This window comes from Anser brachyrhynchus (assembly GCF_964034855.1).
Source record: "Anser brachyrhynchus genome assembly, chromosome: 1".
NCBI classification, from domain to species: domain Eukaryota; kingdom Metazoa; phylum Chordata; class Aves; order Anseriformes; family Anatidae; genus Anser; species Anser brachyrhynchus.
In genome coordinates, this window is record NC_137694.1 from 29,560,631 (window position 1) to 29,582,991 (window position 22,361).

The 22,361-nt window shown below is 36.2% G+C and overlaps 1 protein-coding gene across 5 annotated transcripts in view; it reads left to right on the top strand.

Annotated features, from left to right (window-relative positions):
* The window catches only part of DOCK4 (dedicator of cytokinesis 4), a 251,169-nt gene that overhangs the window by 181,296 nt on the left and 47,512 nt on the right, over nt 1-22,361 (top strand). For all 5 annotated transcript variants that reach the window (XM_080608066.1, XM_080608067.1, XM_080608069.1 and 2 more), the window contains 5 exons: nt 3,085-3,183; nt 10,140-10,234; nt 17,803-17,878; nt 19,543-19,643; nt 20,177-20,235. In XM_080608066.1, the coding sequence (XP_080464192.1) occupies nt 3,085-3,183; nt 10,140-10,234; nt 17,803-17,878; nt 19,543-19,643; nt 20,177-20,235 (430 nt within the window). The remainder of the gene's footprint in view (nt 1-3,084; nt 3,184-10,139; nt 10,235-17,802; nt 17,879-19,542; nt 19,644-20,176; nt 20,236-22,361) is intronic.

Below are 22,361 nucleotides of genomic sequence, written 5' to 3' on the forward strand. Positions count from 1 at the left end.
AAGCATTTAATACCTGTGAAAGAAATGTGTTGTTGCCTTTTTTGTTTGTTTATTTTATCCTACAAAGAGCAAACATTAGTTGAAGTGTTTTTGAAGCTGACTAAGTTCTGTAATAGGATAACACCAAGCTTTAATCACTGTGGTTCAGTAGGACTGTACATCTAAGAGTTTAGGTTTTTTATCTGTAAATTATAAAATTACAAATGTACTCTGTGTGGCATATCAGACCATTACAAGAAAGCTCAGCTGAAGCAGGGGTTGTAGTATTAGACTCCTAGTGCAGCAAAGCTCTGAGCTTATTGGTTTCTTCTGATCTATCCACTCGCTTTCAGATTAAGTTTTAGTAAAACACCATGACAGCCTAATTCTTTCACGCTATCAAAAATTAGACTGAAAATTCTTTCAAGTTGCAAAATTTTCTTTTTATGCATAAGAAAAGCCATGTCATTGTCACCACAGGCATCTGAAAGAATACTTAATGTGGAAGTGACTCACAGCACAGCATAAGGCAATTATATACATTTATGTAGAAACATCATGCAGCATGGGCTTATGGCAATGCATAGAGCCAAATTCTTGGAACTATTTGTAGAGCAAGTATGATGAAGTACCCGATGCAAGTACAGCAGTAGAGTCTGTTCCAGTGTGTTACCAATATTTCAAGCTGCACCCATCATAAAATATTCTTTGTGAGATGTATCCTGGCAGCACACTGGATAAAATTCTATCATACCTTTTTTATCAGTTATAGTCTTACTTTTGGACATAGTCCCAAACTCATTGCAGTGTGATCTTATAGGCCCACAGGTCACTGTTTTTCTGCAGTTCATAAAGAAAATAAAAAACATGGCTTTGGGGGGGGGGGGGGGGCAGTGTTACAGGTGTTGCACTAATTAACATCGAATTCAGTGGAATGGTGAAAGTGAAAATTATACATTAATTGCTTTAGGATATCAGTGATTTGGATCTGTAGGTTTTCTTAAGAAAAACGTAGTAGCAGAGAGCAAATCAATTAGAGCAAATATTTATTTATTTGAAATCTTGGAAGTTTAGTCCTCGAGAGTTTAAATGAATTGCAATTTAATTGTCAGCTTGATGTAGTTTAATAATTATACTCAGTCAATGAGACACAGAAAACTACTTCAGGATTCTACTTAAGTGAATTTGGGTTTACGGCTTGGCTTGAATTACGGCACTAGGATCTGGTCCTCATGTTTTTTATCAAGGCAATTTTGTTTGTAGAGTTGGCTTGTGTGCATGACCGACATATCCCCTGACTAGTTAGTCTGTGGCTAGCACTGGCAGAAATATTAACAAAATTTGTTTTCATATTGAGTTCAACAAATGCAGCTGAACGTTCATTGTTGTTCTAAAAACTAGCTGCCTGTATAGCTACCTAAATTTAAATCAAAAGCTCAAATTTAGAAGTAAGTTAACAATTAGCTAAAGCTGGTACCATTTTAAAGCTAATCTGTCTGTCAGTTGTAATAGTACAGCTTTCTATAATAGACTGTGATTTTTAGTATATTCCTCTAAGTAAGTAAGTGTGGGATCATAGAAGGTGACCAGAAAGGACTGCTTAAAATGCTTAAGCAAGAAGGGAAGTGTTTAAAAGGTTCATACACGACTTTTGTCACTCAAGCTGACAATCAGGTCAACTTATATCTTTAATTACTTTTCTTATTTTGGCTACTTAGCCAAATCTGAGTGGTCTCAAATTTTATAACTGGAATAAAAGTCTCCAAAATTTGCCTATTTAGATGAGCCTACATTATTTTAAATAGCATGATAAAATCATATTGAGACACGATACAACGAAACTGCAACTCTTAAAAAATAATGATAAAACACCGAAGTCCTTTTGCTCTCTGAAAAGAACCTGATAGGATTGGAAATAATTTTTCAGCTACCTTATGGATATTTACAAGGTAACAGCTGTAACCTTGCTGGTTAGGCCCAGACCATGAAGGTTAACATACTTTATAGACTTCGGATGTTGTTTTGAGAAAGCTGTGCTCACTGTAAGGAGCAATGGATTTGCAGGAAGGTAATTAATTTGGGATCATTACTTCAGCGTAGAGTATTATTATGGGCAAGGCATACTTATTAGTTTACCACTATGTTGCCTGTTAAAGCGAGCACCTGACACACCACCAAGTATATAAGATATAATCACAAGTGTATTAGCCCTTCCAATGTAAAATCCCAAACAACTATTTCTGTGAAGACATATTCCTTTTTTAATCTTGCTTTCTGTTTTTAAGGAAAGACAGAGGAAAATACTCCCAAATTTTCACTTGAAAAACTAGTGAAAGACAGCATTTTAAAGTAGTGTTATCATACCCGTCTGTTTTCCAAGTCTTGTTCCCATTTCTGGTAGTTAAGGGCCAGAGTTTATTTCCCGTTTTTGAACAAGTTTGCAAGATACTAGAATTTTTCTTCTACAGCACTGGGATGCAATCCAGACCCTATGATTAAGTTCCATTTATATATATATATATGTGTGTATATATATATATATGTATGTTTTAATGAGAACTTCCACTGTAGGTCCAAGAAAACTTTTTATCAAAACATTTTCAAATTTTGTCCAGTTGTATAAATGAGTTTTCTTTTTGACAAATATGATATTTCAATTTAAAATGTTTTGAAAAAATCTCTGCTATTTCTTCCCTTAAGGAAAACATTAGCATTTTTCCCAGAGTTGTTGCAAAATACTTATTTTTTGTTTCAAAACAGAGTTGACAAAGAGACTGTAATGTTAGCAATCTAAATAATCCATTTAAAAACAAATACAAGGGAAATAAATGACAAATCAAACTTTTACTGCATTAGCTCTTCCGGATCTATAGATTATGCTGAGCAAGTAAACTGTTTTGAGTAAAAATTAATTTTTTTTAATGGGAAGGAAATTTATAGCTAAATTAATGTATTTTCATTAAGTATGGAATAATGTTTTCTAATCGTCATTAATTTCCCTTGCATTTGTTGATTACTTTAAATGCTTATCATATGACAATTTATAGTGTCTTCTGTATTTGAGCTTAATCTCTCATATGTTTATTCATGGCGTTATCTGAACAGGGGGAGTTTGTCTCTTGTTTGCTGTCACTCTTGCGACAAATGACTGATAGACATTATCAACAGCTTCTTGATAGCTTCAGTACAAAGGAAGACCTGAGGGTAAGTAACAGAACTGTCTTTTTACTTGTTCAGGTCTCTATTTATATCTCTTTTCTCTTTCTCCCTCTTTCAGATATTCCTGTGCTTTGATGAAATACATCAGTGTTTAAATGCAATATGTTTTTTGGATTAGGTAGCTTTTACACAGATTTTCACGTGCACTCATGGCAACTCTTGTGATGGAGCTAGGATTCTATTGCTTCTACAGTGACAACTGAAAGAGTAGAGATGGGAGGACCATATAATTGCTTTAAGGCCATATACAGTAGCCTCAAAGCCTGTTGTGTCCGTTGTTGTCCAGCCAAAGATTGTGTCCGTCTAAAGTTACACAGGTCTGCTTGATTCTTCCTGTCAGCTGTTTGTTTGTCTTATTTATTTACTCGTTTATTAAGTTATATATGGCAATGGCAAACACACATCTTGATAAATGACTATTCAAATAACGCTCTGTTTTGCCTAACTGTGTAGCAGGTCCCTTGGCAGGAGGACCTGTCAGACTTGTAATGTTTGTCTGCCCTGTTTGATCATGGAAGAGAATAGTTGCAGAACTTTTTCAGGGCAGATTTTACCAATTTTATTGATGGATTAACAACAACAACACAAAATAGTAGTTAAGGCTTCCTGCATAAAGACATAACACCAAGGCTTCCACTCTGCTAGACCCTGAGAAACTAGTATAGGACTGCATTTGATCCACATAAGAAATCTTGAGGGATCACTTATTCCCATTATTCAGCCAGTGATTCTGGATAGGAGAGTAATGACATCTTAGAGTGATAGTATATTTTTATATGTTACTTTTAAATTATGATTCAATAAACTTAATTGTTGCCCTGAAATGGAGAGCCTAGTCATGGTGCAGTTCCAGATTTTCTTAAATTCCTGTTTAGAGATGTTCTGAAGAGAGCATACCATTCATGAGTGCTTTTTCTTTGTAGTGGGGTGATGATATTAAGTTTGAAAGATAGAAAGAAAATGGTACTGAGAGGTTATCTCTATCAAGAGTCAAGAGTACTACCTAGGAGTTATATAGAGTGGGAGATTTTTAGACTAGTACTAGACCATCTGTTTTCACCTGGCATAGTTGGTATCCTTAGACAATTTTTAATATATGTTGTTGGAATTTAGGCATTTTTTTTCTGAAAATATTTTCACTTTTGTTTGAATTCTGATCAGACGTGTTCTTAGGTTTAGATTTTTAGATTTGCTGAAGGTGTTTCACGCTTGATTTCTGTGTTTGATATATCTGTGAGTACAGTGTTGAGCATATTCATACTTTTGTGCTTCTAGAACATGAAAATCTCTAGAGTTATTGCTTGAATGGTGTTTGATTTGAGACACATTTATATTCTCCGCACACGCATACCCTACTATTATACAAAGACATATGGAAAGCAGCTGTAGCTCGTGCCATCAGCTATCAAAATAGAGGTCGTAAGAACTCAAGTCCAGAGTTTATTTTTCTCATTCTGATCTCACCAAATCAACGTCAACTCCACCAGTGATTAAGTGGCAGTAGGTTTGATGATAATTATTGCAGCACTCCTTCTCTTCTGAATCTTAAATAATATAAGAAATTGTTTTTTCCTCTCACTTGGAAATATCAAATACGACTGTAATGTGTGACTGACAGGAAGAGGGAAAGATGAGAGCGAATGTGTTAGTCTGACACTGCTATTAATCATAAGGTGACTGTGTGTGTCTTGAACCATCTTCACTCAGAGGGTGGTGAGGCACTGGCACAGGTTGCCCAGAGAAGCTGTGGATGCCCTGTCCCTGGAGGTGCTCAAGGCCAGGTTAGATGGGGCTCTGGGCAACCTGGTCTGGTGGGAGGTGTCCCTGCCCATGGCAGCGGGATTTGAACTGGGTGGTCTTTAAGGGTCCTTCCAGCCCAAACAATTCTATGATTCGGTGCTTCTGTGATCTTGCCACTTACCTCTGTGCTATGCTTTGTTTGCCAAGCATGGAACTTCTTTCATATTTTATACTGCTTTAAGATATGTTCCTTAGGAACTGACATCAGTATGAGTAAATCGGGACTGAGAAGGTGTAAATATCTGTGATAAGACATTCTTATTTGAGGTATTTTTAGAGACTGAAGTAGTAACCATAGTTATTATTCTGGTGGCTAGTATGTATTTCTGGATTTAAGCTTCAGTGGTAAATATCATCAACTTGCTCTATTTTTGAATCCTCTTTCTGCACCGTGGTCAGTGATGTCAGATTGGATTGGGTGTTCCGTAAGCCACATTACAAACTACATATATAATACGGGGTTTGCAAGTGACTTATCTGAGTGTAACCCAGGCTTTTGAATTGCTGTCTGCTATGCCTCTTTTTTTTTTTTTTGCTTTGACTACCCCTGTTTATAGGTATCTTTCTATTCTAAATGATTGCATACTGATATTACAAGGTATTTCTTCTTTCTTTGACTAATTCTCAAAAAGACTGTCTCAAGTGTTTGCAGGAATGCATGTTTGCACAGTATTTATGCTCCTATTCATAAACTATCCCCATCAAGCCACTTTTCCAAACAAAAATTCACTCATGTAAATACTTGTAAAAAAGGAAACAAAGGTTGTCATTCGTCATCAAAACATAACTCCAGTTCTTATTCTTTCTTGTAACAATCTATACCAAAATTATTAAAGGCTGTTTCCAGCTTGTTCATCACAGTATAGCAAAATGGAGTTTGAAGGAATAACATCAATTTTAAAATGACAGATATATCTGCACATTTTATATGACACACATGTGAGTGATGATTTAAACAAGTGCGTTCATAGAAATATTTCCTTTATTTTTAAATATATTTAGTTTAAGTAACTGACATGTTGACTATTTTTATTTTAGTTGTTTCTTCAAGAGTCAGTTTTTTTCCACAGACAGCAGAAGATGGAACAAGCGTTTTATATTTGAAAACGTGCAAATGAAGTAAGAAAGAAATGTCAGGGGATTCGTGGCTGAGTGGTAGTGCCAGATATTCTATTTCACTCACTTTTTGAAACGTTTAATTTAATAAGACAATAATTTTCAATGCTTCCTTTAATTTATGTTTCAGTATTATTTTTAAGATATGCTTATTTTGTTTACCACAAAATAACATCTTATTCTGGTAAATATATTTTTTAGCAATTTACATAACAGAGGCTCCCTTGTAGGCGGATATTTGCTGCCACAAAAAAGCTCAGATCTAATTTATGACAAAAGATTACAGTGGAAATTATAAATAGGGGTAGAGAAGTGGGAAACTGAATGAGAAGAACAGTATATGTTTGCATAATGCAGCTTTGACCACAGCAAAATGCTTTTGATTGATATGGATGGGGTTTTAATTAATAGGTTAAAAGAAAGCAAAATAAAAGCTCCTGTCAGAAGGCCTAGTCTTTATCCACGGCTGGTGTATGCTAGATAATGAGGCAGGATAGATATACAGGAGAGATCTATTGTAGGAAAAGAGTGTTTCACGGGGCTGGGAGCGAACTTCACTGGTTCTCTGATCCCTCTCTTCCAGCTAAAGGAGCCTGAGCAGGGTAAGGTGGGTACTAAACCCTGCCAGCAAGCGCAGTGTATTCCACAGCTCTCTTCTCTAATGACAGCTTGGACAAAGACTTTTTAGGGTTGGTTGGCATGGGGTTGGCAATTTAGGTGGCTTCTGATGTAGACTGAAGAAGCAGTGAAGGAAAGAGAATCTGGGAAAGGGTTTGGCCACAGGATGGATGTGTTTTCCTGGCAGAAACAACTCGCTTTCGGAGACAATTCACCCATCTTTCTTGTAGGCACCTTGGCACTCTGCAAAACATCTCTGGGACACTGTACAAAGACTTGATAACAAGTAGCTTGATAACTCTGCAGTGCGAACCAAGGCATAGGGGATCAAGCAACTAGCTTAAAAGTTGACTGTTGTCCCAAACTAAAATGCTAATAGATTTACCCTGAGAAGTCCTCTATAGAGTCTGCCCGGCATTACAGAGGATTTTATGTGTATACAGGGAGATGTGAAAGAAATTCAAAGATGCTTGTTGATCAAATGTCTAAATAGTTTCCCATCTTTCAGAAGGCCATGCTTCTCACTGAATTGCAGTTTCCTAATTTCATCAAGCAGTTATTGCAGCTGAATGAAACTGAACTGTGATATTATGATATTATTTGAGTGTTGTAAGATAGTACTAGAGCTTATATATGCTAGGTAGGAGTATTACGAGATGATATTTAGTTGCATGGAGTATGTAAAAGGACAAAATTACTCCATTACTGTCACTTAAGTTAAAAGGCATATGAGACATCAATTATAGCTGTATTCAACCAACCAAATGTTAGTTCACTTACAGTGCGGGCAAAAACCCTTTTTAAATGTTAAAATCTGTTACTAAGTCATTCTGAAGTGTTTAGCAGAGCAGATACAACTATGAAAGATAATAGCTTATTGCACGGAAAATAGTTTAAGCTATAGTTACAAAATCAATCTACCATGAATGGTACTTCATAGTTATATCTGGTGATGGTTTTGGAATGTTTGGACCACGAAAGAAAAATGAGCAATCGCTTCATGCAAAATCCCAGTCACTGTAATGCTGATCAACATGCTTTGTGGAATTGCTGTATGGAGCTGTTGGAGGGGAGCTCCTTGGGTATCGGAGACCTGCCACTGAATACTGATGAGCAGACCTGAGACCTGAAGGCTGCTAGTGCATTAATCTCAAAGCATCAGACTAGTCAGCTGGCATTTTACTCTTTGGTTATTTTCATGCTTATGGCTTCCTAGGGAAATGTATTATCAAATAAATAAAAAAAATCATACATGAAAAATAAGTTAGGCGTAGATTAACTCCGGAAATAGAAGCTTAATAGTTGTATCTTTCAAATCTTGCAAAAATTATTTTTTTTCTATTATTTTAATGAATTTTCTGTTTCTTCAAGTTACATTTTAGCTTTGAATTACACTGCATTTTTGTTTGTATGTTTTAATATTTACTACAACACAGACAAACTTCAATCTTGGACTTTTCAAATTCGTATTTTATATCTAATAAATCGTATTACTGAATTGATGACACGATTTTCTATTTTTTCTGTTAAAATTAGAAATAATTAGCCTTGTGTTGCTGATTCAAACTATAATGCCAGTGTCTACATTTGCTTTGTTTTCGAGTTTGCTTGGAATAAAAGGTTCATTCTGTTCTTAGCCTAGTTGCCTAAAGAAATGAAGCATATGTGATCTTCCTTTCTGTCTGTCATTCTTTCCTTAACAATTTATGAACTAGCCAATGAATTTCAACAGGCTTGGGAGTGGCCTGTTGGGTCTGAAAGGCACTAAATTTTACACCCCATGCAACCCTGGAGTTTTAAATGGTCCTTAAACCATTCTTTGGTTTCCCAAGAGCAGACATTTGGTCTTTTCAGGTCAGCAGCCATTCAGCAGCAACACGTATTGTGTCAAGACAGTGAACAGGATAGAAATGGGATATGGGAGAATGGGGGTCAGTACTGTGAAGTGTCCTACAGCAGCATTTGGGGCATTGCCATGTTTTTGGGATTACTGCACAGGCAAAGGAGGTAACCCCTAAAGAAAAAAAAAAGGAAGAGGCACAAGTGTTGAAATTGAACTACAAGGTGGAAAACTGTAAGTAGGCAGTCTGGATAAATATGTTGCTCATGGAGATACTTGTTTATCTGTAAAGCTGGTCACCTGCGCTCAAATGCTGTATTATCTGCACCAAGTCTCATTTGTACTCTTCAATACAGAGGATTTTTTGGCCTCTTACTCAGAAAACAGGTTGTCTCTTTTATGTAATCTTCTCTGGTGGGTGGGTGCTGGGATCTCAGCTGCTTTTCCCAGCGCCTGCATTCGTCCCCCTTTACAGTGATTCTCTAATGAAAGACATCTGTTGTGCAATGCCCATCATCTACACTTTGGTAAATGCGCTTGAGAACATATTTTGGTGTTCAAAATTAGTTGGTACCTCTGGTTGTATCTTCATCTCATCCTTGGTTTGAACTCAGTCTCTACAAATTATATGGGCAGAATCAATATTTCAAACATTTCAAGGGCAGGTACACTAGTTCTGTTAGTTGGATTATATCATTTGCCTCCTGTTCCTCAGAACATCAAAAGCTCCATTTTGCTTACTAAAAAAAAAATAAATACAAGCAATGTTATACACAATCAAGACTGACCATTACCACCTTTGTTTAAAGCATTATTTATCAAAGTATATCTGAAAAACCTTGTGCTGAGAGGAATAGCAGGGATAGCTTAAATTAGTTATTTATTAGTGAATTAAATGACATAGGAGATGATAATACTAAGCTCTTTCTACATTCATTCTACAGTGCTTTCTACATTCAAAATAGCTCATGTGCATTTACTATTTGTATGTATTCAGCAAATGAAGCTGAAGGGTTAAGTGACCTGCATACAGACAGACAGCTGCGTTAGCAGTTCAGGGGTCTGGACGTTGCTGTTGACTTCACTGGTCTTTGCAAACCCAATGATAAAATTGTCCTTGCACTCTCTCTCTTTCCCACCAAATAATGCTACTTTTAGAATAAATCTTGAATGTGATGAAAACCTGGCATGATTAAGGAGGTATTCAGAACTCTGTGGTGTTTGTAAAGTGCTTTTTTGATTTGCAAATTGTTCTCAGGATCACATTTGTGGAAGTGTATGGGTGGAAACCAAATGCATCTTTGACATTTATCTTATGTATTGCTGTCAATCAAATGGCAGATTAAATTATTTTTCTCTTTTTAAGAAAAAATGAATTAAATTGATACTTGAAGCTTTCTTAGGGAATCAACAATGGAAAAATATTAAAAGGTATATATATTGAAAATAAATGTGCAATTTGCTATTTCTATAATGATTTTTTTCTGCCTCTGATTAAGATATTTTTAAAGCTCACTGCTCTTTTTAAAGTACCAGAGGTATAAGATTGCTTCTTTTCCTTCCACAGGATTTCCTGCTGCAGATTTTCACTGTATTTCGGATACTGATACGACCAGAGATGTTTCCCAAAGACTGGACAGTGATGCGTTTGGTTGCAAACAAGTAAGACATTTTTAATGGTAACAAAAAAATAAGGGGTGTATGTGAAGATCATGGTATAAGTAAACACAGTTATATGATGTATATAATAAAAATGTAAAATATACTCTATAACACTGGCTGCAGTTTTTCATTTTTGAATTTAAGATTGGGTTTAAGTTTTAAAATCCCTGCACTTATTTTAGACAACAAATTCATAGTTTAATCTGTTCCTGTTTATCTTCTAAATTTCAGTAAGAACATAGAACTGGTAACTCAGAAACACTTCTACAGATTGAAGATGCTAAGCATCAACAGCTTTGTTTTCCAAGCAGCAAATGACAGATCTCAACAGAACTTCATTTCAAATCTGTTTGTTGAAATGCTGAGTTGGTAGAGATCTGTTTGCTCTCAAGAAGAAATTATCTGCTATAATATTATTAACGATGTTTTTGCATGTTTGTTAATTTAGTGCTTGTCAGAAAAATCACAAATCAGGAAATGAGGCACAGCACACGCAACAGTAGCATGGGGCTCTAAGCATTGCCTAGTGATACTTTGGGATATAACCTGCCTTTGAGCCATTCTTTCTTTGCTCTGGCCTTATTTTTACAGAAACAGGTTCCCAGCATTTCTGAGAAGTCATTATAGTAAGTCTAAAACTATTGAATTTTATTTCACCTGTGTCACCAGCTATCCTTTTATGTAGGCTTAGTTTTGGATCAGATAAGCCAGCTGAACAGTCAACACAATTACCTAAAAATCAGTGTCAGCAGAAGAGGGGGGTTGTATTGAGCAGACGTAGGAATCCAGAATTTAGGATTTACTTAAACTGCAATGCCTGATGAATTGTTTTTTAGTTTTCTTTGTGCCTATCAGCTCCAAAAAGAATTTGAATTCATAGTGCTATACAGACAACTAGTGCTGATCTTCTGGTTACAATTAAATTTGGCAAAATTTGTATTCATGATAGATGTTATGTATGTGCCTGACATAGCGTTTGTTCAAGCTTTATCATGACTTGAGAAAATAACATTTTTTGCTCATTTTTATTACATGATTTAATAGCGCTAATCTTTCCAGGTTTGAATTCCAGCAAAAAATGTTAATAATCAAAGAATTGATATGATGCATCTGGTAATAGTGCTTAAGAAATAAATTGAGAAACACAGGAAAGGGAGAAAAACATAGGAACTCTTAGCCTCATATATAATCTAAGAAATCGCTACATATTCCAGAAACAGCTGGCTTGGCAGATGGCTTTGCAACAGCTGACATGTACAAAACTAAGATTTAGGAACGACCTTGGCATGTGTTTCTTGGAGCGGTGGTGTTCAGATATGCTAAAGATGTTGTTAGCAAGTTCTGCAAAAAGAGTATTTGCTTGCATTAGTATTTTAGTGAGCATCAAACATCTTTTATTATTCCGTGTCATGTTGCTTTTAACCAACTCTGGTGAAACTGTGACTCTGTGTCCAGTCCTGTCAGTCACAGAAGACAGGCAGAAGTTGGCGAACTGAACTCATTAACAAGCGATTGCATAAGCATTACTGTCAGCAAATGGCATGTTAGCACACCTTTACCAATTCAGCATTTAGTAATTTACTTTGCTAGGTATATGTTCCTTTGTGGAGGAGATCCTGCTTTGCTGTGTGTGCCTAAGTGTGCTGTGAACTGAAGAACCGTCATTCCCATGTTACATATTGACGGTTAGTTTCTGTTCCTTTTCGAGGCAGCAGAAAGGAAATTCCACCTCAGCTCTCTCCTCAGCTGCAGGACACTAGTTTTTCTGGACTAGTTTTTCTAAATGGGAATGCCATCCTTTCACTTGCTTCCCCCACTGCCATTTCAGAGGCTGCCTTCTGTTAACTTCCCTGAGGAAGTGGCAAAGAGACTCAAAGCAGTAGCTTGGCTGGAATTTTCCCAACCCCAAATCTTTTATGGGAAAGGGGATATCGCAGAGGCAGGTTGAGAGGTTAGGGCACTGCCTGCACCAGACAGAAGTGCCTGCGAGCTGTTATCTTTTCCCTCCACTTGCTGAACCAGAGTGCTGCCAGTAACCTGAGCCCCTTTGCAACTGAATGCAAAACTTCTTGAACTCTAGCCCTGTTCATGTCTACAAGGAAAAACTGCAAGGTGTTGCACATCCTTTTAAGAGCATAATCAAGTAATCCATTAAAAAAATGATTTTTTTTCTAACTCCTCCTTCCCAGGAATAAAATCACTGGCATGTTTCCTGGGTCAGACAGCCCCTTCTCAGCTGTCTGGGCTTCAGCCCGAGAAGCTGTAGCTAATCTGAAGGCAGCATGTGTCTTGGGATCTTCACCATCACTGCAGTCACATCACCAGCAGCACTATCTTTTCTCTCCACTCTCCCCAGAGTGATATAAAAATTCAAACTGTCTGGTATTTACAGGAAGAGAGATTTAGACTGTCTGAGCCTAGGGAAGAAATGAGTCCTAGCAAGGGTATAATCAGGTAATAAGCTTTTCCTGAGGGGGGAAAAAATCATTTCTTCTCTTATTTACACATGCAGAACTTAAATTACCTGAAAGATTTTTAGGTCTTAAAATGCCATAAGAGTCTTTCAATATGTATTAATTATATATAAAAATATTGCTGCCCCCTGGCTTCTGGAATTTTTTCTTGTTGCAGTGTTTTCAGTAATTATGTAGTATCTGGTACTTGGATGCTGTCTGGGATAAAACAAAAGAGAAGGTACTGCGAGCTCAAGAAGACAAATCTGGAACTAGCCAGAAACTAAGATACTTTACGATGATACACTCATGGTCTATAATTCTGAATGTCTGAATATCCATCATGAGAAAGCATTAATGACTAGCATTACAAAGTCACCGAGTGATTTCTAAAATTCGAGACATAAATTAACATTTAAGAAGGCATACATAGTACTAAAACAGAGAAATAGATCTTTTTTGAGTTGTGTGATGGAAGGAGAAGTACACGCAAAAAGTCTTTAATGTTTATCAGCTTCTGGCAATGAGACCAATTAACTCTGTTTAAACTACATAACCATGTAACATCTGTACTGAGCTAATCAGGATACATTCAGCAAAGCAAAGTGATTACTTATGCTTATCTAATATTTCTATCAGGGATTTTAATAGAGTGGCAGATTATTTTTCTTTATTTTATAGAAATCATCTTTATTTCTTTCATTATAGGACAGACCCACTTTGTACATAAAATAAGCAGTAAGATATGCCAGACTAAACCTGAAGCTTTTGCATAACACCTTCATAATGTTTCTCTCAACTGGAAATAACAGTGTAATGGTCACTCAATTTACCCTGAGGTTAGGGAAAGGATCACTTATCCAGTGCTTTAAATGACTGACATCTTTTGAAAGCCTTTAACAGACTCAGCTGAACTCCAAGTGTGCCATGTTTCATTAACAATTGAGGAAGCTGTCAGAAAGCAAAGTGAGGTTCCTATTACTTGCTGAGGTTTGATATTTGTAACATACGGTGCCCACGTATTATGTAACAATGAATTAATTTTCCACTGCCCGTGCTGTGCAAGAAGCTTTCAGTTTAAAGATCTCATCCTTTGAGCATTTTGTTGAATGGTAGAGATGCTAGATCATCCAATTCTCAATTTGAATTCTAAGAGCCTATAAAATGGATTTATGAATATGATTATTTATAGTAAAATCATTGATCTATAGAGTAAGATTTACTATAATGTATTGTTTATAACACATTTACAAATGTATCTGCTGACAGTTGGGCATACTGACTTTTAACAGAAGATCCTTTTGGTTATCTAATTCAATGACAATTGGAAGACATTATTATTATCATTTAAAAACATTAATTCAAACAGAATACGCAATAAAGGAAGACATCAAATTAGCATCGGTTTCATCATTATGGCTGCTTTGAAGAATCCTGTTAGTTCCCATGGTGTGGGAGTCTGAGACTCCTACAATGAACAAAAATTCTTGCTTTTATGTAATACAAAGTGTTGCTAACAACCTCCTTGGTTTTATGTAATACGAAATGTTGCTTACAACTGAACCTGTAAAAATGGTTCTGCGCCATTGTCTGTCACAGAGCATATGTATATAGAGATATGCATGTATGAATAAGTTTATATACGTGCAATGGTATGTATATACACATTTATGTGAATATTGTTTATTTATGAAATATGAAAGAAACTTTCTTCCGTTCAAACACCTTAGTGCTTTTGAAGATTTTATTCTGCACCAGCAAAGGCTAAAATGAGAAGCTAATGTGTTATGTGTTTGCCCCATACCAAAATGGGAAAAGAGCTTTCATTTTCTACAGCTGGCTGCCCAAGCAAATCCAGTTTGTCGTAGCACGTTCCAGGCATCAGAAAAGTTGTTGAACTTCTGGGGGCTGCCATGAACTTTTCAAACAGCTTATTGCAGAAAGGTTTACTGTGCAAATTTGATGGAGATGCCACTCTGTCAGAAGTGCCCTAACCAGGCCTCGGGTTAGCATTTTGTATATGAGCCCAGAAAAATTGAGTAGCTAAAAGCAGAGATTTTCTTCTTTTAAAGTCAGGGTTTCTGAACAAACTTGTGGCAGGTGGTAAGAGGAGGAAAAGAAAGTTTTGTCATAAGCTCAATGTTTTCTAGTTTAATACTCAAATAGATTTTAAATAAATGTTTGTTGTTTTGAAATTGTTGGCTGGGAAGCAACATGGAATGTGGGTAATTGAACTGGATCATTCAGCTGTCCATCTGTCCTCTGGCTGCCTTCTCTGCTTTGCACGTTTTTGCTTTTTTTCTTTTATAGAACCTATGTTATTTGTAGGAGGAGGGTCGAGAACCCCCACACTTAGCAATGTTTTCTGTCCTATCTGATTTTAGTTCTTGAGGATGCAGTTTGTAGGTCATAAACAATGGCATCATCTTTCTATGCTCAGTCTGTTTGTTTGTTTAATCTACAACATACACAATCTCACTCTACAGACTCACATCTTATCAACTAAACCATATCATATATTTGGCTTACTAAATAAATCAAAGTGGAGCTATGTTGCCTGTAGCAACAACTATTTGCACTGCAGTTATTTTGCTATCTCAGGAAAATTCTGAAAAAGTCTTCTAAAAATTGCAGTTAAAATTCTACTCTAATTATTTTCTCATATGGATTTAAGCAGATCATTCTCTTCAGTTTCACCTGACATCTGAATGTGGCAAGAAAGAAAGGAATCCTTTCAGATATAAATAGATCTATGTAATGTAAACTTGGCATTACGGTTGCAGTTTGGGGGATGTTTGGGGGATTTTGGAAGAAAACTATTTTCTCTAGCATATAGTTTTTCAGAGATTTATTACTTTGGACTTAGGTTGAAATTTTACATAGCAATGGTTCTAATGAACTGACCTTTTCTATCAGAACATCTTCCTGAAATGTGCAAACTATTTCCATTTTGTCAAACATATGGACTGTAAATTAAATCATGCACAAATACAAGAATGAGAGGATTCTTATTATTTTTCCTGCATTGATTCTTAGCTTTGTTTATGTTACATATTGTTAATATTTCACTTTGTTTTCCATGCTACAATAGGGAGTGCTGTGCAAACACTGTACCTCCCTGTTGGTGGAAGAACAGGGTAAACTGCACAAACGAGTGCTAAACATGGAACACTACTTGGATAAAAAAGCTAAGATACAATATAATTGCTGAAAAAATAATACATATGAAAGTTACTTTTTAGCAATTGAACTAGAAATAAGGAAACCCTAGAATCAAGCAGTGGTCTAAAAACAGTCTCAGACTTAACTGTTACAGGTGTTCAGATGCATCGAACCAGAAGGTAAAGCTTGACAGAGGCAGTCATTTTAAAAGTTGGGAAATGCAAGTAAGCATTTCAGCTAGTGAGAAGCTAAATGATATATAGCCATTTTGTATGTATAAGCTTGAAATCTTGTCAAAAGTGCCAGAAGAAAAATATTATTTATCTCCTAGGTGGGTTGGTTAATGTATAATTCCTCACTGCTGTGAAGGTGAAAAATATAATATAAAAAATATATACTATTATATATTTGTTATTATATTTAATAAAACATTTTATCTTAAATTCATTGCAAAAAGTGAAAAATGAAGTACAAACTGTAGAAAGGGAAACAAGTTTTAGCACTGTAATACAGTACAGGTCAAGAACCATGTGCAAAGAAGATCTAGATGTATTAACAGCAGATAGATGGCAATCGCATGAAATGTACAGATGTAACCTTATTTGCAGAAGGTCTTTAAACATCTGATTGTTGTGAAATACATGAGTGTAACAGCAAAAAGATCATTCTGTATTTATCTTCTTTTCTTACTCCGTAAGCATTCACTACCGACTACTTTCAAAAAGAATGTAATGGTTTATATGGATTTTTGATTTGACCAAAGTTGATAGACACAAGTGCAGCAGAAGTTGGCTTAAGGGCTGACATACTGAAATGGTATATATTTAAACAATCTTTGAGGGTGTTCTGTTTCTATAGATAATCAAACTTGCATTTTGCCAAGTGCTGTTTGCTTGCTGCAGCGATGAAGATTGTTATTGACACCTGGTGATGATCACTGTGAAGAGGTTTTGGTTGTCTATATTTATCTAAGAATAATATAACTCAGGCAAATGTCTGTGTATGACAATTATAGAACCATACAATCATTAAGGTTGGAAAAGACCTCCAAGATCATCTGGTCCAACCATCCCCCTACCACCAGTGTCACACGCTAAACCATGTCCCTAAGCACCACGTCCAACCATTCCTTGAACACCCCCAGGGACGGTGACTCCACCACCTCCCTGGGCAACCCGTTCCAATGCCTGACTGCTCTTTCTGAGAAGAAATGTCTCCTCATTTCCAACCTAAACCTCCCCTGGAGCAACTTGAGGCCATTTCTTCTGGTCCTATCACTAGTTACCTGTGAGAAGAGACCGACCCCCAGCTCCGGTCACCAGCTGGATTTCACTCCGTTCACCACCACTCTCTGGGCCTGGCTGTCCAGCCAGTTTTTAACCCAGCAAAGAGTGTACCTGTCCAAGCCATGGGCTGCCAGCTTCTCCAGGAGATGCTGGATGTACGACCATTGGCAACAATCAGAACAGAGATCTTCAGATGCCAGTATTTCTCACAGAGTTCATGCAGTTTTGCATTTATCCATTGTCATTAAAAAGGCATTTTGTCCATAGGGCTGTCAGTATTGGATATATGGTAACTACTAGATATTTTGCATTTATATGCATATATTGTGGGACCAAGAAAGTTAAAAGTAAATTGCCCAACTGTATATATTAGTATTAAATGTGATATCAGCAATATTTGCATAACAAAGTTTATCATTTGTCTTTTTTGACAGTTCTGTTGTCCTATACAGATAATCTATTTTCAGCACATTCATTCTTTTTCTTGATGTGCAAGTTATTTGTCAATAGGTGCTGTTAGTAGTCAGGCATTTGTGTATGTTTGCAATGCAGTATTTAATATTACCCTACATTGTACATCTATTTTTTCATTGAAAAATTGGCTGTGAGTATTACCTATGAATTTCCACTTAATGAAAACTACTCTGTTTTATTCTGTTCCTACCAGTGTGATCATTACAACAGTCTTGTACCTTTCGGATGCCCTTCGTAAAAACTTCTTGAATGAAAACTTTGATTACAAGGTAGAGTAAACATATCTAATGTAAGATAGATGCAATAGCTGCTACATCATCCTGTGGCTTGGTTGTTTGTTGTTATACTTAGCTCCAGCATCTAAATACCTACAACATACACCACATCAGCATTTCCAAGTGCTCAGAGATTAAGTTTGTTGTTGTTGTTGTTGTTTGTTTGTGTTTGTTTGTGTTTGTTTTAATACAGGATTGGCTTAAAAATCAAGAATGCTGTGTTTTGTTTTGTTTTAATTTTTGTGGTTTTTTTTTTTTCAGTCTCTATGGTAGACTACTTATTCATTTTTTTTGTATAGCTTTTTTTTAATTACAGAAACTATTTTTCTTTATTTCTCTGTTATTTCCCAGTTACCTCAGAAAGGAAGATTAATCCAATTTTTGACTCAATGTAAATTTATCAAAAATATGGCTTTGTGCTTCTCTAATTTCTCTCAGGACCGATTAGCTTGCTGCATACTTAAATTTAAAAATTTTGACACTCCGTAACAAATATAGTTAAAGATGCATGCCCGTTAGTGAGTACCTCATACAGTGAGGTATAATACCTATGATAAACCACGAATTACAGAATTATGTTTTTAGGATTCAGATAACAAGATTTGGAGTGAGTCCTAAATGACCCATTCCCATGGAAGCCAGAATAAATATTCTGTCCAACCAAGAGGCATTAGTCCAATTGCTTCATCATAAAAACTGCAGAATTTTTCTTCTTTGAGAAGACAGAGAGCTCCTGTTGACTTCAGGCAGAGTTGTGGATGCTTCTCTGAAAATCCAGACTCCTGTAGGAGAGATTGGAAGGAATGCATATTTATCTACTGGGAATAACTGAAAAGGAGGAAGCCTGTCCTTTACAAAGTTCTGTAATATAAAGGGCTAAACGTGATGAAAGAATTACCTGCAAACCAGGCATCTATGTTCCCTAAACCTCCTTAGCAATGATACTATCCTGCAGAACTGCAGTCTGCAATAGAGCTACCCTTACATTTCTTCATTCCTCCTGCCATGGAGCATCTGTAATTGAGTAATAAGAAATCATATTTTAATTGATGTTAAATTTATCTTTTAATCTTCTTTGGACAAATTTCAACACCCGATTCTAAAAACATATACACAAACATCTGTATATTTACAATTTGATAACAAAGCCTGGCTTCAGTTTTGTCCAGGGAAGCCTGTAACTTTTGTCCAGCGAGACTTGCAAATAAAGTTAGAACGTAGAACAGGCCAGAAAATGATCATTCTCTTATGTGATAGCTTTTTAGGTGTCAGAATGCCTTTGGTTTAAAGGCAGAACTTAGATGCAGAACTTTTTGTAGTCCTTACTTAGATATACCAAAAACATGTTTCCAAATTTAGAAGGTAAGGTTTCCTGGTTTTCTGGTTCAGGGCTGTAAAAAAAATACATATATATATCTGCAATTCTGAAACTTTTACATTTAAGAGATGTAGAATATGTAAAATAGATTATTTCTGCGGAACATTTTGGGACTGGTGAAAGTACACTTGGATGCAAAGAAATCTGGTCAAAAACATTTTGAGTAATTTATTACCTGAGACTGAAACAAGTGATGTGATTTGAAAATTTGCATGTTGAGTGGTCATAAAATGGTAGTACTGAGAAAATGAAATAACCAAATGCCATATGCTTATTGTAGATATGGGATTCCTACTTTTTTCTTGCTGTCATTTTTATAAACCAGTTATGTCTTCAACTGGAGATGTTCACACCTTCCAAGAAAAAAAAGGTTTTAGAAAAGTAAGTATTGCTGTCAGCTTCTAGAAAACTGTAATAGATCAAACATCCCAAAATGCAAGATGTGGGAGGTTGCAAAAAGGGCCTACCAAAAGAGCACAGTAACAATATTTCCACTGGCTTGAATGAGAGTTGGTTCTGTTCCTTTGTATAGGTCATCTGAGCTGATGGCAGCCTTCGTAGAAGCGCCCAAATTAGTTCAGATACTGGGAGCAAAATAGACATGTTGTAGCAATGCCAGCACTAATTTCTAGTTCACGCATTAGTTAATTCAGACTCATTCAGGTATTTCTGCTTGGCATTGCACTGTTTGACAAACTTTTGACAATATTGCAAATCCACCTGAATGTAGAAATCTAGTTTTAGCTGGGTACAACGGGAACAGCAAAAAGTTGGAAGAAAGCATCTCTTTGAAGTAGTTTTTTTTTATGAACAACATATGAGACATTTCATTTAACAGTGTCACAGAATGATGTATGAACTTGATTTTCTTAAATGATTTTCTACTGTTTTGCTTTATTTTTAATGTATTTTAGATACGGTGACATGCGGGTAACGATGGGATGTGAAATCTTCAGTATGTGGCAAAATTTAGGTAAGGAGTTAAACACTTTGTCAGAAGCTCAAAAACTGAAAAGCACATATTGTTACTTCAACTATTAAATACAATTACCAGTAATAGAGGAGTTGATGATAATTAAGTCCACATGAAGCCTTGATTCAAGTATAAAAAAACCCTCGTCATTTGTAGTTCCCTTCTTTATAGCTAAACCCAGCTTTCTAAGCACTGATACTTCTATTGTGTTGGACCTCTCCCTATTTCTTCAGAGAGAACTAAAAGAAACCTGTCAAAGAAAATTAGAAGTGAAAGCACTGCTCATTTGGGGCCGAATTATTATGCCTGAAAATATACTTAAGTTCACGATTTTAGTTCTGTTGGCAAACAGTTTATGGAACAGGCATATATCTCAATTCTGACGCTCTCCTGAGATGCTGGATTTGCATCAAATCTTCCCTTAAGTCCTAGCTGCACTAAAATATAAAGGCATAAACAAATCAGCAACTAACGCATAAATGACGCGTCGGACAACAAGAGAAAAATATAATGCTTGGTTATAAACTTAGGAACATTTTTATATTTATAAGCAATAACTGTACAAACTGTTTAAAAATATAAGCCTTGGAGAAATTAGATGTTGTTTGGGAAAAGAATCAAAAGTGGTTATAAGCTTGGGATACCAAGTTTGTCATCTCTATATTTCAATTATTCATTAGTTTAACACATTAAAGGGCTAATTAAAGATACGAAGGTCATCAGTGGTTACTGAGACCTATCACCTAAATTCTATAAATCTTTTCCCTGGCAAGATATGTAGTAGTAATAAAACTGGACTTTCTGATCAGCCTGTACTAGAAAGATAAATATCCAAAATTAGAAATATTTGCTTATTAATGTTGTTAACATTTGTTGTGTAGCATATTTTACTTATTTACAGTACTTACTATTTATTAGTGACTCTAAGGCATCCATGCTCTAACTTATTTGGGTACACGATGGATGTTTCTAAACTGGTATATCAGGGATCCACTCCTGGGTCCCACCTCCTTCCTGCATGCTAGGATACGACCTTAGTGTGCATCACTTCCCTTCTCACATTGGTTTCTGCTGAACAGAAGCCTGCTACGCAGGCAAGGAGGGAATCATGATGCCTTTTAATAGGGGCAAGAACTATTGTGTACACCATGGAGTTCATCTGATAACGTGTCCAATTAAATCCTGCAGGCAGGGTATTTCATGTAATTGCTGTCAGCATTACATTAATGCTTTGTAATGCTTTGCTAATGTAATGTCAGCATTACAAAGTTGTATTGGCAGTGCAATTCATCATAAGCTTTGGTCCTTGTATGGTCACCTTGCGTTCATACGGGTATGCATCCCAGAACATTTCCAGCAGAGAGGATTGTGGTTTTCCTTTGTCCAAATACCAAACGGAGTGTCAGTCTGGTGTGACTGTCCACTGGAAGATAGGCTGGGATGGAAATGGATTCCTAGCTTGGACAGTCAGCATATTGTGATTATAATCCTCCTATTCTGAAGATCTCCGAAGTCTTAAGCCTGGAGAAACTAAATGGTCAGGATTTGCTATATACCGTTCCTTCCTTTCCTGACAAGACCTTAGTTTTGTAGTTTCTACTGAGTAGAATGTGATGAGCTAATGGAAGGTGTTTTAGCACTGATTTTGAAAAGGAGTTGTTTTCAGAACAGCTGAGTCACATCTTCCTTAGCTGCAGTCAAAACATGTACTTCCATTTCTGTACTCACAAAACTAAAGATAGGTAAAAATCAAAGTACTTAACTCTTTCAGATGAGCATGTAATATCAGATAGTTAGCCATTTTGTAAACACAAGAATGTAGACCACAGAACCCAAACCATTCTCGGGAAAAAAAAGTGAAATGCCCAGAGTGCTTTTTGTCTTTGTTCTCCTCCTGGAAGACTAACTTGGGATATGGGTAACCCACTGTCACATTTGAACTCAGTATTGCATAATAAAATCTGGTATTAGTCTGGCCATGTATTCTCCTGTTGTCTGCAGCTTTTCTCTTCACTTTTTGTGTTTACAAAAAAATGCTCTGATGGAGGCTAGGTAAAAGTCTGTAGGCATTCTATGTAGAATTCTATTTTTTAATTCTTCAGGTAGTATTTGGATTGCTTGATAAC